Genomic DNA, 20,059 nt, shown 5'->3' on the forward strand with positions numbered 1-20,059 from the left:
CTGAATATGACGTTAGGAGCTTAACCCTTCTCTCCTAAAAGCAGCAAAGAATCCTGTGGCACCTTATAGACTAACAGACGTTTTGGAGCTTTCGTGAGTGAATACCCGCTTCGTCGGATGCATGTAGTGGAAATTTCCAGGGGCAGGTATATATGGGCAAGCAAGAAGCAAGCTAGAGATAATGAGGTTAGTTCAATCAGGGAAGATGAGGTCCTGTTCTAGCAGTTGAGGTGTGAAAACCAAGGGAGGAGAAACTGGTTTTGCAGTTGGCAAGCCATTCACAATCTTTGTTTAATCCTGAGCTGACGGTGTCAAATTTGCAGATGAACTGAAGCTCAGCAGTTTCTCTTTGAAGTCTGGTCCTGAAGTTTTTTTGCTGCAGGATGGCCACCTTAAGATCTGCTATTGTGTGGCCAGGGAGGTTGAAGTGTTCTCCTACAGGTTTTTGTATATTGCCATTCCTAATATCTGATTTGTGTCCATTTATCCTTTTCCGTAGAGACTGTCCAGTTTGGCTGATGTACATAGCAGAGGGGCATTGCTGGCAAATGATGGCATATATTACATTGGTGGATGTGCAGGTGAATGAACCGGTGATGGTGTGGTTGATCTGGTTAGGTCCTGTGATGGTGTCGCTGGTGTAGATATGTGGGCAGAGTTGGCATGGAGGTTTGTTGCAAGGATTGGTTCTTGAGCTAGACTTACTATTGTGCAGTGTGCAGTTAAAGGTGAGAATATGCTTCAGGTTGGCAGGTTGTCTGTGGGCGAGGACTGGCCTGCCACCCACGGCCTGTGAAAGTGTGGGATCATTGTCCAGGATGGGTTGTAGATCCCTGACGATGCGTTGGAGGGGTTTTAGCTGGGGACTGTCTGTGATGGCCAGTGGAGTCCTGTTGGTTTCTTTCTTGGGTTTGTCTTGCAGTAGGAGGCTTCTGGGTACATGTCTGGCTCTGTTGATCTATTTCCTTATTTCCTCGTGCGGGTATTGTAGTTTTGAGAATGCTTGGTGGAGATTTTGTAGGTGTTGGTCTCTGTCTGAGAGGTTAGAGCAGATGCGGTTGTACCTCAGTGTTTGACTGTAGACGATGGATCGTATGGTGTGCTCGGGATGGAAGCTGGAGGCATGAAGGTAGGCATAGCGGTTGGTAGGTTTTCTGTATAGGGTGGTGTTAATGTGACCATCACTTATTTGCACCGTGGTGTCTAGGAAGTGGACCTCCCGTGTAGATTGGTCCAGGCTGAGGTTGATGGTGGGGTGGAAGTTGTTGAAATCGTGGTGGAATTTTTCCAGAGTCTCCTTTCCATGGGTCCAGATGATGAAGATGTCATCAATGTAGCGTAGGTAGAGAAGGGGTGTGAGTGGATGAGAGCTGAGGAAGCGTTGTTCCAGGTCGGCCATAAAAATATTGGCATATTGTGGGGCCAAGCGGTTGCCCATAGCAGTGCCACTGATCTGGAGATATATATTGTCATCAAATTTGAAATAGTTGTGTGTGAGGATAAAGGCACAGAGCTCAGCAGCCAGTTGTGCTGTGGCATCATCAGGGATACTGTTCCCGACAGCTTGTATTCTATCTGTGTGTGGGATGTTTGTGTAGAGAGCCTCTACATCCATGGTGGCTAGGATGGTGTTTTCTGGAAGGCCATCAATGCATTGTAGTTTCCTCAGGAAATCAGTGGTGTCACGGAGATAGCTGGCATAGGGTCTGTGTAGAGAGTCCACATATCCAGACAGTTCTTCAGTGAGAGTGCCAATGCCCAAGATGATGGGGGCGTCCAGGATTTCCAGGTTTGTGGATCTTAGGTAGTAGATAGAATAACCCTGGTCGGGGCTCTAAGGGTATGTTGATTTGTTCCAGTGTTAGTGTAGGGAATGTCCTGAGTAGATGGTGCAGTTTCTTAGTGTATTCCTCAGTGGGATCTGAGGGAAGTGGCCTATTGAATTTGGTATTGGAGAGTTTCTGGCAGCCTCCTTTTGGTAGTCAGACCTGTTCATGATGACAACAGCACCTCCTTTATCAGCTCCTTTGATTATAATGTCAGGGTGGTTTCTGAGGCTGTGGATGGCATTGCGTTATGCACGACTTAGGTTATGAGGCCAGCGATGTTGTTTTTCCACAATTTCTGCCTGTGCACATCGGTGGAAGCATTCAATGTATAGGTCCAGACTGTCATTTCGACCCTCAGGAGGAGCCCATGTGGAGTTCTTCTTCTTGTGCTGTTGGTGGGAGGGTAACTATGTATCAGTGCGCTGTTCAGTGTTCTCCTGAAAGTATTCTTTGAGTCGGAGACCAACACCTACAAAATCTCCACCGAGCATTCTCAAAACTAAAATACCCACATGAGGAAATAAGGAAACAGATCAACAGAGCCAGACATGTACCCAGAACCCTCCTAATGCAAGACAAACCCAAGAAAGAAACCAACAGGACTCCACTGGCCATCACAGACAAGAAAGAAACCAACAGGACTCCACTGGCCATCACAGACAGTCCCCAGCTAAAAACTCCTCCAATGCATTATCAGGGATCTACAACCCATCCTGGACAATGATCCCACACTTTCATAGGCCTTGGGTGGCAGGCCAGTCCTCGCCCACAGACAACCTGCCAACCTGAAGCATATTTTCACCGGTAACTGCACACAGCACCATAGTAAGTCTAGCTCAAGAACCAATCCATGCAACAAACCTCCATGCCATCTCTGCCCACATATCTACACCAGCGACACCATCACAGGACCTAACCAGATCAACCACACCATCACCGGTTCATTCACCTGCACATCCACCAATGTAATATATGCCATCATTTGCCAGCAATGCCCCTCTGCTATGTACATCAGCCAAACTGGACAGTCTCTACGGAAAAGGATAAATGGACACAAATCAGATATTAGGAATGGCAATATACAAAAACCTGTAGGAGAACACTTCAACCTCCCTGGCCACACAATAGCAGATCTTAAGGTGGCCATCCTGCAGCAAAAAAACTTCAGGACCAGACTTCAAAGAGAAACTGCTGAGCTTCAGTTCATCTGCAAATTTGACACCGTCAGCTCAGGATTAAACAAAGATTGTGAATGGCTTGCCAACTGCAAAACCAGTTTCTCCTCCCTTGGTTTTCACACCTCAACTGCTAGAACAGGACCTCATCCTCCCTGACTGAACTAACCTCGTTATCTCTAGCTTGCTTCTTGCTTGCATATATATACCTGCCCCTGGAAATTTCCACTACATGCATCCGACGAAGCGGGTATTCACTCATGAAAGCTCCAAAACGTCTGTTAGTCTATAAGGTGCCACAGGATTCTTTGCTGCTTTTACAGATTCAGACTAATACGGCTACCCCTCTGATCCTTCTCTCCTATTTATGAATATCTTGGGCCAAAGAAATTCATGTAAGTAAGTAATCCTGAAATCACCACAGTATGTAGTTTGTGTCCTGTATCTGATTAAGGTGATTACTATCAACCAACTTGATTTCAAGGCACAAACTTTTGCAGATAAACTGGACCAAATAATAGACATGATTAATACAGAGCTTATTTTAATTTATCCTTACAGAGAAATAAACACATCTCTTTGGAATTCTTTGGACACAGCCATCCAGGGAACACCTTTTCTTTCTCTCTTTTATTTATTTGTGTAAAAAAAAAATTATATTCAGATAAGCTTTAAAAATGTGTATGGAAGGCCCACTAATAAAGTGAAAATCCAGGGTGCTGCATATTCCCATCTTGTACATCTCCCAAACTGCTTATGTTAACCCCAAGCACTTTTAGGTAGCGACCGCATGGCCACTATTTTATATTAAAAGCATTGTTATAAAATCTTTTAAGCCCCCTCCCCCCCACACACACACCTGACCTTAAATTATGGTTTCAATTTTTTTCTTTGTCTTAAAAGTACGGTAGGCTTTTCACTGAGCTACACGTCAGAGTGACAGCATCAGACTCAGCAGTCCGCTCCATAATCTTAACAGATATTTTTCAGATCCCTATGGGGAAAAGCAGGCACCACATATCAGAGATTCAAGACATGCCGAATTTTCTTCTCTGCTGTTTGTTACTATTTAATGATCCACATATGAAACTGAATGGTTATATAATTACTTTATATAGTAAATTTTCTGTTTATAAGTTATTTTTCTTACTCTAACATATATACAATATATCTATATATACCCCTGATGAATCCTATTTTATAGGGACACTATCAACCCCTTTAAGCCTCATAGTGAATATATAAGGCTTTAAAACCTTGCAAAGAAGCAAAGATCAGATACAGAATGTAGAGTCCATTAGGATCCTAAAGATGGTATTTGCTTCAGACCCATGATGTGCAATTATTTCATAATATGTATATTGTGTGTTGCTGCTTAGATTATATATATGTGTGTATATCACATGAGTAGGAAATAAAATCATAGAACATATTTATTTCTATTACTATACCTATAACAAACAAGTTTTGACCTCTACTTAATACAGACAGCCCCACTGGTATGATATAAAAAGAATATGTCCTAGTCTTGGGGTGAAATCTTGGCTCCTCTGAAGTCAGTGGCAAATCTCCTGTTCTCAAAGGGGCCAGTTTTTCACAGTTGGTTTTCATATGCTAGGTATGACCATGAATAATCCACTCTTGACATCACTTTGTTCTATCACTAATGAAGTTATACTTCTCTGTGACTCATGAAAACGGAATATTTTTGCTGTCCACCTTTATGCCTTTCATGTTAGTTCCATCCTGTAAGTATTAGCTCTTTCGGATACATACACTGTACACATATTTTTCATTTAGATAGAAATGTGCCTATTTAGTGTACAGCACATGGAATTTTTGCACTAAATGTTCTTTATCTCTTATTTTGTCTTAACCATAGATCTACTGTATGTCTCTGTACTTTAACTTTTTCTATTAGGTGAGGAGAGGAAAGGAAAGTTTTCTAACTAGGAACACCACATTATCATTGTCATTTTGCTTATTTAACAAAGTGAGATAATTTGTTCATTTTACCTTTTGCAACTCAGTTATAAGCCTAGTGGCATAGATAGAGACACAATACTATTGTTGTACAAGACATCTATTGTAGCTACTTTTGTTCAGAAAAATACCCAGTAACTGCTCATTTGGCAGGAGGATCAGTAAGGGTACTACTATTCACAGTGTTTCTTTTTTCTTCTTCTTCTTTTAATCTACAGAATAAAGTATTTTATGTACATTGGAACCAGTTAATGCCCTTTAGACAAATTTGTAAGTTGTTTCATAAAGCAGGAAAGACATTTCAGGGGAAATATGTGCCAAAAAGCATAGTCAAAAAGGCTTTACAAGTTCTGTATATCACTGTGAGTCAATGCTGGAGATCACTTCTAAAACAGTCAATATTCAAGAGGGATGTTCTCATCTGGAGAAAATACTGCCCCTTCCCTCTTTTAGAATTTGATCAATTCTCTATCAAAAGTCCTGGCTCTTCATATATACTTTAAACTATAAATAACACTGCATAGTTCCATGTTCTTGATTTGCTTCTTTTTGTTTGTTTTTGTTTTGAAAAATTATTGCAGTACAATTGATTCCTGTTTGGAGTTCAGTAAGGAGCAAACAGCACAGGAGTATGGGTGGTCCGTATAGGCCCAGGAGCTGGTCGTAGGAGTGCTGGAGGAAGTGCTGTAGTCTGGAATAGGGTAGCTGCTGGGGCTGTTCGAAGACTGAAAGGGGAATTCACAGCCACAGCAGCAGCTGCTGCTGCAGCTGCTAGTGGGTTTGGTAAGATTCGTGGAGCCATTGGCTTTGAAGGTTCCTTTGAAAATACTAATTTTACCTGTGAGGAAAAGAAAGAAAGAAACAGAGAAAGCAGAATTTGTTCATATTAGCCACGTGATAGGTTACTCTTCTTAGATTATATATGAAAAATATAGATAGAGAGGAGTGGTTTTAGTTTCTGGCACTAAAAGTGAGCTGCATCTGTGTAACAAAAGAGCTGCTATATCACACACTCCTATTAGGAAGGAGTATGTCCATGTTGTTTTGGTAGAGGCTACTGAAACCCAATATTATTTTGGTTTTGGTTTCACATCTTAATGTGGAAACCTATAATTTGATACATAATTTCAAATCAACATTTTAGTGAGTCCTGATAGGCTGAGCAAACTCAGCTTGCCCAAAATTTAAGGGGAGTTGCAGTTGCCCTGGAAAAATTGAATAAAAAAGAACTGACAATCAGTGAGGAAGCAGCCATCTGGATAGTGTGATGTTGCAGACTAGAACTAAGTGAAAACACATCCCATTTGAATGTATTACAAAGCAGGTACTTTATTGTTGCTAAGTAAGTTCCATTAAAAAAAAATAGATACTCAGTGAACCACTGTTTATTAACACCTGCCCCTGAAAAACATAAAAAGATTTTACCTAACAACATCTGTGAACGTCTCCTGATTTGTCATGCATTCAAATGGGAGATGCATTCCCTTTTCCCTATTCTACATTATCTGACTGGCTCTCCTGCTGGGAGGAATTAGTAAAATAGCATTTCTCACCGAGATGCTGTTCACAGTTATGGAGACAATGAAAATTGACAGGTATCTTAAAAACTTGGTTTTGAACATTCATTTTTGATGTACATCTTTATGCGATCACTATTCAGTGAGCTGTGATGTAGTACTGTAGCTAAGCACTGCAGCTTTTTCTTTAACCTGCTTTTAAAGCATCTGCTCCATGAAACTCTCCATTTACAGCTTTCAAACACACACAATGTGTACAAAATGCTTAACTATATCTGAGTATAATTAAAAATACACTTCGAGGTAGATCTCATTTTAGTGTATTAGCACTGACGTTTGATATGTGCATAAACTATCCCAATATGAGAGGCTACAACCCGAGATGAGAATATGGGCCACCTCCAAAGCCAGTGGAAGACTCCTGTTGACTTCAGTCGACTTTGGATCAGGCCTTGTGCCCCTGGGCTGCAACTCTCTCTCTCAGAAAGTTGTACATCACAGAATAAATATGGACATTTCTCACTTATTAGGGCCAATTTCACCCCAGCCAATAGACTGTGTGTGTGTGCGCGTGTTTGTGTTCAAATAACACCACATTGCCCCAGCTTGGCCTCTTGGACTCAGGAGGATTGCCCCATAAATCAACAGTGAATTTCATCTGTGCAGTTCATCAACGTTATCCACCATCCAAAAGTTCAGTTTTTATCTACAAGTTATCAGCTCACAGGTCTTGGATCTGCTGCCTTGCCTGCTGACTTCAAGTTTGCTGAAGAATTTTGGGGGAAATTTTCAAAGGCACAAAGGGAAGTTAGGCACCTAACTCCATTGAGATGTTTTGGGTGTTGGACACTTAACTCTCCCCTTGTGCCTATGAAAATCTACCCCCAGATCTTCTTTATGGTCATTGAAACAACCAATGTCACACCCTTTAGCAGGTCATGGTGCAAGCTCTCTACTTCCCTTTCTATGATTTTATTTTTCCTCATTTTCTATTTATATTTAAATAGGGTTTTAAAAAAATCTTTATGTAGAATAAATTTATCAGAAAAATCATGTTGATATGGGAGCTTTTTTATTATATAATAAAATGGATTTGAAAAGCGAGAAAATGAATCACAGCAACTTGGAATTTTTGTCATGTTAGCTTTTTATGTGCAGGACCGATCAGTTTGGAAAGGGACAGAGTGAGTCCCAATGTAGCCTGGAACTTCCTAACAGTGAGACCTATTAAACTGTGTAATAATATCTCAAGGGAAGTGGTGAAGCCCCTTTCTATGAGACATTTAAAACTACATTGGGCAAGCATTAGAAAAACATACATTAGGGAACAATACTACATTGGTAGAATGTTGAACAAGATGAGTTACAGAACTGTATTAGGTCTTTCCCCTATCTCTAAATTCTACGATCCCATGAATGTAGCAAAGCTGTTAGTGACTCTGGTGTATTTCTGCCACTGGGAAAAGAGGAAAAAATCCCCTTAGGATACTGTTGATGTAGAAAGTGCAGCATGGTGCTCTGATTCTTTGAAAAGTTTAAGAGCTAGTATTCTATTGAAACTATATAGGCTTTCAATTCATTTGTTCTTTGTTACTCAACTGTACAGCATCTAGTACAACAGAGCCCTGATCCTTGTACACTGCAGCTCACGAACAAGTGACTGGTACGTACAGCACCAGGGATTTGTTAAGAGCCTGCATCAAATACTAGAATAATGAATCTCAGTGAAAAACTGTATTGCATTAGCAATGCTATGTGAAGAATTCGCAGGTAGATCATCTGATAGATGGATGCTATGTTACACTCCACTATCCCAGGGACCTAGAGTATTTATTACTAATGCAAGACACTAGAAGTATTTTATTAAATGCAAATATACATTATTTTTCCTTTGGCCCAAGTCTTTGAAGTTAACAAGATCTGGGCGTGACACAGTTTCTTCCGTGGGAGGGAATGTGACCAGCCCTGGCTTGAAATGGCACAAGATAAAACAATAGGTTTTTTACTATGTTTAATTTTATCTAGGTAATTTTAATAAATACAAATTAAATTAAAATAAAATAAAAATGTTGTGTGTTTTATGGTGGAACCTGTCCAGCAATCTGAGCATTAACTTCTTGGGCATTCACTGTGGAAGGTGTAGATAGGATCTTTATAGCCCTTATCATTCTGGGGAACTATCTTTCTACCCCTTTGGACTGTCTTTCTTTCTAATAACCTTTATAATGGAACCCTGTTCTGAGATCATCTACAGTACCACTCCCAAAAGGGCGCTTATGGGACTTAGTCCAATGTGCACTGAAGTTAACAGAAAGATTTCAATTGTCTTCAGTTGTACAGTGAGCTATCACTTCCTACTTCCCAACTCCATCTACTACTAAGAACTGACATTCCTCACTTCTAGGATGCATTTGAGCTGCCCCAAGGGATGTAAGCAACGGATTTAGGAATGTGATCAAGTCTAGATTCTGTGCTATATCCTGCAGCACGCACACACTCTGGAGCCCACTCTGTCTTTCAACTTTTGGATATTTTTCCCAGTGATGTTTTCTGAAAATCCTTCTCAGTAGGACATCATGGAAGAGAAAATCATTTGCTTACCCCAAGTGGATGTGCTCCCTTTTGGAGTTTGTTGTAAGGACTATATTTAGGTTTAGGGGGTTTCCCAGCAGCTCGATCTTTGTGCCTTCTACTACTTATGTGCTGTTAAAAAAGGGATATTACAAAAATTACCTTCTTTCAATCAGTATCACATTATTAATAGCTCACTTCAACTCCTGCCTTTCGACAGGCATACTCCAGTCCTGAAGACTATTGCTCTCCACAATAGCATTAATTTGACTAAATTAAAATAAAATAAAGCAATAATTAATAACCATTTAGATGTATTTCAACTTGAAGGAGCTTTTAGTGCTTCATGTATCTGGGCGACATTTTCCAAAATGCTCAGCCCTGGTCTTACTCTGCTCCGACTGAAGTCAAATGGGAGTTTTAGAACTGCTTACTTAATGGGAGCAAAGTTAGGCCTTTAGAAAAATCCCACCAAGTGCTGCACAGCAGAGATGGGAGAACCCAGGAGCATCCCCTACCGAAAAACAAAGTGCCATGAGACTTTTAATGTCCATGTAGGACAGACAGGAGCTTTCAAGATTTCACCTGAAAGACTGCCATACAGAATGCTGAGTGGCAGTCAATTAAAAATAAAACCATATCAGTGCAGAGCCTATACATAAAAACTATTAGAATGTACTGTAATTTCCTGTACAAATTTTATGGTGCATTAGATGCTAAGAATTGGGTTTTTTCTAGATTTTTTTTCTGAAAAGAATTATAGCAAGTAAGATAAACAAGGAAAGGAACCTTTTTTTCTCCTGAAAGCATGAGAGGTACAAATGTAGTCCATCAGAGTATTTATCTCCATACTTCTCTTAACAAGTTTTCAATTTCAAAAGGCACATAAAGTAACTAAGTGTTTTCCAGAACAATGGCTTTGTTCATCTGAGAGAGAATGATTGACTCCAACTTAGTGTAGTTGCAATTTAGAGGTGAGGCTTATTGGCTGCAGAGGAACACTGATAAAAACAACCCACACTGCTAAGGAGGTTTTTCAACGTTCTATAAAAAGACTCTCTCCACACACACCTACATCCTTGTGAATACAAATATCACACAACACCAAATGACAGGGTTCATTAAGCCATGACAATAATGGTAGTCTAAGGACACTTGTAACACTGTAGTTTAGAGAAAGATTCTATAACAGTTTTAAAATATATAATCAGTATTTTTTGAGGAATTGTACTTTATCTGATGGAAAATCATACTGAAAACAGACAGACAGAGCACAAGCCCAAGTACAAAGGGCAAAAGCAGCAAGCTCCATTTGGATGTGAATTCTCATCACACTGACATGCTAAATGCGCAGGTACTTCACCCTTACGAAAACAAGGCAGAGCCAAGGATTCAGTGTTGTTCAAGCTGGTTAAGTACCTGTTTAAGTTGTGTCTCAGAGTTTACGTGCACATCGCAAATTTCACAGTGAAATGTTTTGTTTTGTAGGCCTGTGTTTCCTTTATTAATAGGTCCCTTGCCTTTGACGCCTGTCCGGGGAAAGGCTTTAATAGTTCCACTTCCATTCCGAGCTTCCAACATAGTTTTGTGCTTAGTCCCTGGAGAGATTCCAAATAGGAAAGAGATATTTTGGGCAAGTTAACTGCATTTTATTATTTCAACTTTTATATACATATTATCTAATCTATCTATAAAATCTCTGTTTTGTCCGATGTGTTATCTTTGAAACATGTCCACATTGCCTATATCAGTAGGATAATAGAGTAACAATATTTCACATTTAATATATAATTACCTGGAATTTAATTATTAAATGCACCTATCTAGGCAACAAACCAGGAATAAGCAGCCACCACCAGTAAGTAACGGCATGCTCAGGATGTCCTGAGGTGAAGTTAAATAGGTGTGACTTCTTTCATTAACACTTGCTGCTAATAAGACATGAACTGTAGTTGAAAAGGAAGAGAGATTTAGCTATTAAAGATGTTGTTGTAAGCGATTTGTAGGCTTCTGTGATGAGAATGATAAACAGCACTTTTTATGTACTAGAAACTTGAATCTGCAATTAAATAATCAGTTCCCAAATCCTGGAGCTTCCAAAAAAATAAATAACTCAGACAGAGCACAAGCTCCAGGCGGCAATCTAAGGATCTTAAGGGCCCGTGACAGAAATCAAAACACAAGAGAAATATGGACATTGCTCACATTTGTTACTAACCAACAAAAAAAAATGGACAAAAATCAATAATAAAGGTTCTGATTGTTATATCTTTACTCATGTTAAATAATACCATATAGAGTTGATTTTAATGTGGCCACTCACGATTTAAGCCACTATTCAATGTGAATAATGGTATTACAATCTTTATTCAAAATTAATACACGCACACATATACTTTAGCAGAGTAGTAACCTAAATTTTCAAGACTTTTTGACTTTCTATTGCGATAAACACACAAGGCTGGATCTTGATCTGATGTTGAATTGATATGACTACATTGATTTCAATGGAGACATACCAAATTAAACTAGTTAAAGATCTGGCCTATAATATTTAAAACTACTCAAACTTCTTGTCACCATCAGAAACAATAAATTAGCATGTTCTTCTCAGTTTAAATGAACATTACACCAAGCCAAGGTTATCTCTTTTGGATTTCAATTTAAGACCTTTCATCGTTTTAGGCCTATAATATTTCAGCTAAAACCCAGTCTTTACCCTAACTAATCCCACAGAGTCTCACGCTAATACAATAAGGCCTTTAGCCTAATAACCCCATTACCTATGTTTACCTACTTGCCCACCTGTGTCTTCCAAATTAGTATGAAATACACGCCAGTCAATACTATACCCCTACAATGTCATTCTACTTATAGCAAGCTTAAGATCACTCATGAGACGTTAGATAAACTCATAGGTCAACACTGAGTAATCTCTATCACTATGTCATGTTTCAGGCTTTAAGTTCAGCTTTCTCTCTCTTCTTCAAGTCTATTCTTTCTGTTCTTGGCTATCTCCTAAGGTCTTGTTTTTCCAGCCTTGTTTACATTAGGGAAAGTTTTCAAAATGTCCCACTGGTGCTAGCAACGTTAGGAGTTCTATTATAGACAAGATGCTGGCTACTGACACCAGAATTCTTAACCCTGTTCACAACAAGTTGAATCAAAATGGCATTTAATATGCTGCCAGCAGATGATGGCCTGTCTACACCAAGGCTCTCCAACACTACTAACACTAGTGGCAAGAAAGTGTTACATCTAGGGAAAAGACAGTCACTAGTTGCCAAGCAGTAGCCATCATCAGCCAATTAGTGCAGGGATTATATTTTTTATTCTGTATAGTTACCAAAAATCATTGTTCAGCAAGAAATTTGATCTCTGATCTTTGCATTTTGACTGGCTGATGTCCTCTATTTCAGAATAATTTGTTATATTTTATACCAAACTATTCTTTTTGCCAGGGCCGGCTTTAGGACGTGAGGGGTCTGATTCGAAAGAGCTGCTGCCAAAATGCTGCCGAAGACAGCAGCAGCGACTGAGCTGCTGCCAAAGATAGTGGCAGCAATTCGGCGGCAGCTCAGTCGGTTGCTGCTCTTTCCGGCAGCACTTCGCGGAGGGTCCTTCCTCAGCAGCAGTTGTCTTCCGGAGCCTTACCTTGTGGGGCCCCTCTTTCGGACGTTGTGTGACCCTCTTAGGCACGGGGCCTGATTCATGGGAATCGGCCTAAAGCCAGCCCTGCTCTTTGCTGTTTGACATAAATGAAAGTATGCAAATTCTGAGCACCAAAGGTAAGAGCAGTCATATTGGATCAGACCAATGGTCCAGCTAGCCCAGTATCCTGTCTTCTGACAGTGGCAATGCTAGATGCTTTAGAGGGAATGAACAGAACAGAGCAATTATCAAGTGATCCATGCCCTGTCATCCAGTTCCAGCTTCTGGCAGTCAGAGTAAGAGAGTATAAGCTGTTACTTAGCACCATAATGTTTGGAAGCAATGAAAAGTGAAATTTAAGAAAACTGGTAACTTTCAGGCACTAGACTTCCTTTTTTCCCCTTATGAAAGACTCTTTGCTTGTCATTTTTATGCTTTAATAGTTAATGAATTCCATGTAATTGCCAGTTTTCTGCCACCTCTTTGTCCCCTGCTGCAAGAGATCTAATCTATTCAGAGGAAGATAATTGCAGAGCTCTTGAGACAGAAAAGAAATTGCTACATCTCACCACTGTTGTGCGCCTCCAGCTGCGAGGTGGAGTTGACAGCAACCTTGCATAGTGAACAGTAAAGGAGTCTTTTTGCCTTTTCTTCCTCGGTCTCCACGGAAGGGCATGTGTTGCTGCTAGTGGCTGTTGTGGGGATTTTTTCCACTTTAGAGGTGATTTCAGTTGTCATAACACTGCTTTTCCGAATTTCCACTGTTGTTGTTGATATTGCTGGTGTCCCAGTGGTAAGGTCTGCAGTCAACAATAAGAAGGAGATGGAAACAAAATAAATGTACTGACCTTTTTCATTGGGCATGTTAATATTGCAGCTACAAAGAGACATGTAATATTTCAGCAAAACTTTGACTACTGATAATCATCAACTGAATTTGACCTTTTTCTTATTACTAGAATACATTTGCAAAATACAGTGCTATATTGAAATACCACACACACTGTCCCCCTGTATAATACAAACACTTATGACATACAAATTTCTTAAACTGAAAAGGTATATTACATCATTGACGCCATTCCTTTACAAATGCAGGATAAACCCTTAAAAGAGGTCATATCATTTATTAGTAAATTAGGTCGTTAATATTTGTACAAGTCCTTTGAGTTCGATAAAGTGCCATAACTGCTATGTATTATCTGATTTTTTAAATCTTTTAATATTCTGTACTATATTAAAAAATGTGTGGTTCTGAAATGAGTCAGATAAAGACAAAACCTTAAATTGATATTACTCTTGATCTTAGCCAAATAACAGTCATTACTTACAGGGCTTTATATTTTTCATAGAGCTGTAGAAACACACTCAATTTGTTTAGAAAAAATGTGTGTATAACTATTATATACAACGTGACACAGATTTTTAATTATTTAGAAATTTCCCATATAAAGAAGCACCTATGCTCACCTAGAGACTCCTTTCCCTAAATTACAAATACAGTAAACTAAAATTAAAGATACAATCAACATATATTCTCTAGACATCATTATAATAATGAAATAAAACTCAATTATAGTATTTTGTGATGGCATCAGAATGCAGAGATGTGTGGATTTATATTTTTCCTTTACTTGTATATTTTTGAAGAATATCACAAGAAAATGTATTTATTAAAATCATATACAAAGAGTCCATACAACCTCCTATATATTTATTTTTTACAATAAGATTGAGTGTTATTGAAACAATTACAGGAGTAAAAGGTGGCAGATAATGTTTAAAAAACCTAGACTTTGATTTACAAATTATTATAGCAAATGAATTGTGACATTAGAGATAGCCCAGCCAATCAGAACAGAGTTTACTTTAGTCCATTTGCAGTCCTAAGGGTTAAAATACTGTAAAAGGTGGGATTTTTTATTTACATTCTGAAATAGTTACTTTGTGACTGTGATTTTACAGTTTTAAAATATAACACAATTACATCCTACTGTAGCTATGAAAAAAGCCCTCCAATTACATCCTAGCCATGAAATACTGTATAACTTTGGTAACAAACTTGTTATTATAATATATAAAGCCTAAGGATCAAGCTGGACCATAAATAAGAAATGACATTTCAGTAAAATATGGTGGCAAAACAAGGCAATGCCATTAGTAAATTGCATAACAGATCATGGAACAGGGAGAGGCTAGTTCCTCTCCAGGGCCTTGAATCAGAAAAACACATCAGCATGTGCTTAACGTCGGTAGAACTCAAATGTGTGCTTAAAATTAAGTTTGTGCTTAAGTGCTTTCCTGAAGAGGCGTGGTTGCTGAATTGGAGCCCAATAGTCAGACTTAGATTTACTCATTTTGGGTAGATCCTTCCTCCATTAGAAGCCCTTTTGACTTCATTGAGACTACTCCTGGAATAAAGGTACTACCCAGCATGAGTAAGGACAGCAGAATCTGGCCAGATATGTCCATGGTGCAACTGTGCTTAAAATACTGTGTTTAGTTTAGGGTCCCTCACACACCTGAAATGCATCAACAAATTATAGTGAATTTAAAGAAGAGCAAAAAATATATATGATTATGGGAGTAAAGAGACTGATTTATGAGAAAACATGTAAAAAAAACCTTGGCAACACAAAAACTAATTGAATGATAATGGTCAATGAGTATTTGTACTCTGCATGAGTACAGAAACACAAACACAAGGGAGGAATGTTTGAGGATGTCAGAGGTGAAAGTGGGCCAGTAAGGCATACTGGTAACAAGTGGCCGCCGGTACAGGCCCGTACACAGACGACATTAAAGTGCTAATGTTTCTGCCCCTTTTGCCCCTCCGAGGGCTGCTGGTCGGGGGGTGAGGAAAAAGGGGCAGCTGTCCTGGGGCCCGATGATTTAAAAGGGCCCGGGGCTCCCGGCCACTGCCGCAACTACTGCAGCAGCAACAAGAGCCCCAAGCCCTTTAAATCACCACAAGAGCCGTGGGTGGCACGGGATGGCCAGTGCGGAAGGGCTGGCTGGGGGAGGCTGACCACCAACCCTGCCCTTTCCACCCAAAGCCATGCCCCTTCTGGGGGCCCAGAGCGGGCCCCCATACCGGTAAGACTTTTATGTTACTTTCACCCCTGGAGGATGTATTAACATGTGTCATGGAATGAAACAGACTACACATCAAGAAAATGTCCTCAGTAAGGACATTGAACCAGGGGGTTAGTGTTGCAAGGGATAGAGTACAGGCATTGTCTCTTGGGATTTTTAAAACTAGACTGAACAAAGATATATGGTAGGGGACGCTTCTGTATTAGCAATGTAGTGGACTAGATGGTCCTTTTCATCTGTAATCTCTATGAATTTATTAATCTTCTCTTTCTCCTTTTTGGATTTTTATTCTTATAGTTTAAGCATGATTAAAGTGTAAGTCACCTGTCCATGCAGAGAGACAATCAAATTTAACAACACTAGAGTTGAAACAAAAAGTTGCCTTTAGAGGCAGGCAATATAATCATACAGTATAATGACAGCAGTCACTCTTGCAGTTCCAGAGAAGGCACAGGAAATGGATAGAGTAAATAGCCTCCTCTTGTCTTAAAACTTTCTCCTTTCTTCTTACCTTCTTCTACTTCTTTAATTCATTGTTGATGTGGCTTAATGTTTTCAAACTGTACTTCATATTAGAAGTAAGACTTTAAAATGCTAAGTACCACAAATTAATTGTGCTGTTAAACAACAATAGAATACTATTTATTTTAAATATTTTTGGATGTTTACTACATTTTCAAATACATTAATTTCAGTTACAACCCAGAACACAAAGTGTACACTGCTCACTTTATGTTTTATTACAAATATTTGCACTGTAAAAAAAAATGTTTTTTTTCAATTCACCTAATACAAGTCCTGTAGTGCAATCTCTTTATCATGAAAGTTTAACTTACAAATGTAGAATTATGTACAAAAAAACTGCATTAAAAATAAAACAATGTAAAACTTTAGAGCCTACAAGTCCACTCAGTCCTACTTCTTGGCCAGCCAATCACTCAGAGAAACAAGGTTGGTTACAATTTGCAAGAAATAATGCTGCCTTTTTCTTGTCTACAATGTCACCTGAAAGTGAGAACAGGCATTCACATGGCACATTTGTACTGGCATTGCAAAATATTTATGTGCCAGATGCACTAAAGAGTCATATGTCCCTTCATGCTTCAACTACCATTCCAGAGGACATGTGTCCATGCTGATGATGGGTTTTGCCTGATAATGATCCAAAGCAATGTGGACTGACGCATGTTGATTTTCATCATCTGAGACAGATGCTACCCACAGAAAGTTGATTTTCTTTTTTGGTGGTTTGGGTTCTGTAGTTTCCGCATCAGAGTGTTGCTCTTTTAAGACTTCTAAAAGCATGCTCCACATCTCATCCTTCTCAGATTTTGGACAGTACTTTAGATTCTTAAACCTTGGGTCGAGTGCTGTAGCTGTTTTTAGAAATCTCACATCAGTATATTATATCATAGTGCATATTACGTTTAGTTCCATTTCATGAGCCGGTCCCATATTTGGGACAATGACACAAGCTGTTTGGCTCTTTGCATACATTTAGTTAATTATGGGTAAGCTCCAAAAGGTGTGAAGTTTTTGTTTACGTATACTGTATTCCAACTGGGTATTCAAAGGTTATTTGAACATCTTAGATCTAGTCAGTAGGCTGTAAAAATTTCAGAAGCAGGCTCTGGTTTCAGTCAGGCCAGAAATAAATCTAAAATAGTCTTACTCATAGCATAGTATCTCTGCTTTTGTATAGATACAGAGTGCTTTTACAGGGTTACACTGAGACCTCCATTATAGTCTCTGTTTTCAAATGTGAAGATGAATATTTTTGGAATGTTTGAATAAAATCTATTTGCCCATTTTTGTGCTATTAAAGGGTGATAAAAGTTACCTTTTTTCTGCTGTAAACATGTTTGTTGTGGTGCTAGTTTTGTTTTGGAGGTTTTCACACACATTCAAGTTAACTGTAAAAAGTGGCTCAACTATAAAAGTTGAAGCTTTTAAGGTAGTCAGTCTTCACTGAGGTCTAGTCTTCAGATCAAGTTAAAAAATCAAAGTGGATTGCACTTTTTTTTAAACAGAAAAGTGTTTTGCAACTTTTTACTATGTTACTCTATTTAAGGAATTATGGAACAGGGTAAATACATATTTCACTATGTTTATCACTACATATGTACCTACATACTGTAGAAGTAGTTGCTATTTTAATGCTGATCATGCAACTATGGCAATACACATATACATGAATGTCAATGAAGTTGACAGAAAGACTCCCATTCACTTCTAAAGTCTTGAGATCAGGTTCTCAATCCCATTCCTTTCCTTCTTACATAGAGAAATTAACTAAACAATCGTCAATACATGTAACAGTAAGGTTACATTTTTAAAAGCTGAAATATCAAAAAATTCAAATGTTAAGGTTCTAGTTGCCACCTTATCTCACTTACATTGCTTATATGGCATATTTTGTTGGACTAATTATCTTGTTACTTGTGAATTTTAATATAAAATGGGTGCAATTTTGTGCTCAGTGACACAATCACGGCTCTAATTATATGGGAGCTGAACAAATATATTAGGAAGCAAAATTAGGTCTTACGTGTGCATTGTGACATGTTAAGATTAATATAAATTTAGACAGATCCTGCAAAGCCTTACTATCCAGTGGAGGCTTTTTCATTTCTGTTTTAAGTGAGCATAGTTACATTGACATAAATTGGCCTATGGCCAGCAGTGAGCAATACTCCGTTTTCACAGTTGTAAGGATTAGACCCTTACATTTTGCATTTTCTGACTCTAAAGTGTTTAAAATATTAACCTTAATATTATAGCTCTGAATGTAACTATGATTTTTTTTTTTGGAAAAATTGTGTGTGTCTGCTCATTCCCCTGTCCTGCAGACTCATATTTTAACCAAGGACACTGCAATGTGCACATCAATTCCAAAGGATAACAAGCAGGGAGAGAAGTGGAGGGGTGACTTTCCTCTTATATTAAATGGGAAAACTCAGAAATGAGCTGTTCAAAAGAAAAAGGATGAGAGTGAGGAAAGGGAGGAGAAAATGAAGCATGCAACTTCTCATTCACAATCCTCCCCATTCATAACCTTTTTTTGGTGCAACTTATTGCATAGGTAAAACAGGTGCTATTGGCCTCAGAGACCTCAATATATGGGATGTATATATATATATTCCTCTACACATGCTCTGTCTTTATTATTTCCAGAAAATCAATATAAAAACTTCTTGGGTTTGTAAAGTGGATACTCGACACACCTGTGACATATTATGGTACTGCTTTTCTGGGATGGGAAAAGAGCACCTAGAAGAGCACAATTTTATGGACAGATCCAAAAAAGACCTTTTTCGTATTTTTCTTGGGAAATTCATGGGTATCTAAAATACATCGTTTTCTTTTGAAATAGCCTTGGTAACTTGCTTAAAAATATTAGTGCCGGTGTCCTATCCTATGACACAGGATTTTACTTCTCCTTAAGCACATTAAGTTGATGCCTAGACCCAATTTCATCTAGGGAAAAAATGTTCTGCTTAGACCATGACCGGGACAATGTATTATGCTACATGCCTTAACACTTGGCTGATAGGAGAGCTGCCACTTTTTTTTAAATTTCACCACTGAATAATGATACTCATGTGGGTGACCTCGCTGGGTAAGACATGTTACAGGATGCAGTTCTTTTGAGAATGGTATTACATCCTGACTCTTAGGAGTGCTTAGAACTTATATATATATATGCTGTATTTTGGTGGTATCTGTGGGAGATATAGGTGATGAATATTTACCAGCCTGTTCATCCTTCAAGTGTTGATGTTGTCTTTCCTTCTATTGAATACTACCTGCAGTAAAATTATTCTAATTAAAAACTATTCTCATCAATGCTTCGCACTACTTTAAAACTTTAGTGTCTTCATTCCAAAACTGTGAGACAGTAATACTAAGCAATGCTTTTTATTGGTTTAAAAATCAGATACATCATATAGTAGGAGAAAAAACAAAACTTACATAGAACAACATTTCTTAAGGAATATTCTGTGTACGGGAAATGCTTGAGGGAATGGATGATAAAAAGCTTATCATAGAATCATAGAAGATTAGGGTTGGAAGAGACCTCAGAAAATCATCTAGTTCAACCCCCTGCTCAAAGCAGGACTAACCCCTACTAAATCATCCCAGCCAGGGCTTTGTCAAGCTGGGCCTTAAAAACCTCTAAGGATGTAGATTCTACCACCTCCCCAGGTAACCCATTCCAGTGCTTCACTACTCTCCT

The 20,059-nt window shown here is 38.7% G+C and overlaps 1 protein-coding gene across 1 annotated transcript in view; it reads right to left on the reverse strand.

The window, feature by feature from the left end:
• Nucleotides 1–3,106: 3,106 nt before the first annotated feature.
• ZNF385D (zinc finger protein 385D) overlaps nt 3,107–20,059 on the reverse strand; it is a 603,454-nt gene continuing 586,501 nt past the window's right edge. Inside the window, exons 6-9 of the mRNA XM_050939712.1 lie at nt 13,296–13,526; nt 10,495–10,673; nt 9,106–9,207; nt 3,107–5,825 (exon numbers count right to left, since the gene is read on the reverse strand). Coding sequence (XP_050795669.1) covers nt 5,592–5,825; nt 9,106–9,207; nt 10,495–10,673; nt 13,296–13,526 — 746 coding nt within the window. The 3' untranslated portion in view covers nt 3,107–5,591. The remainder of the gene's footprint in view (nt 5,826–9,105; nt 9,208–10,494; nt 10,674–13,295; nt 13,527–20,059) is intronic.

The sequence above is a fragment of the Gopherus flavomarginatus genome, chromosome 2 (assembly GCF_025201925.1).
Source record: "Gopherus flavomarginatus isolate rGopFla2 chromosome 2, rGopFla2.mat.asm, whole genome shotgun sequence".
Lineage (NCBI taxonomy): Eukaryota > Metazoa > Chordata > Testudines > Testudinidae > Gopherus > Gopherus flavomarginatus.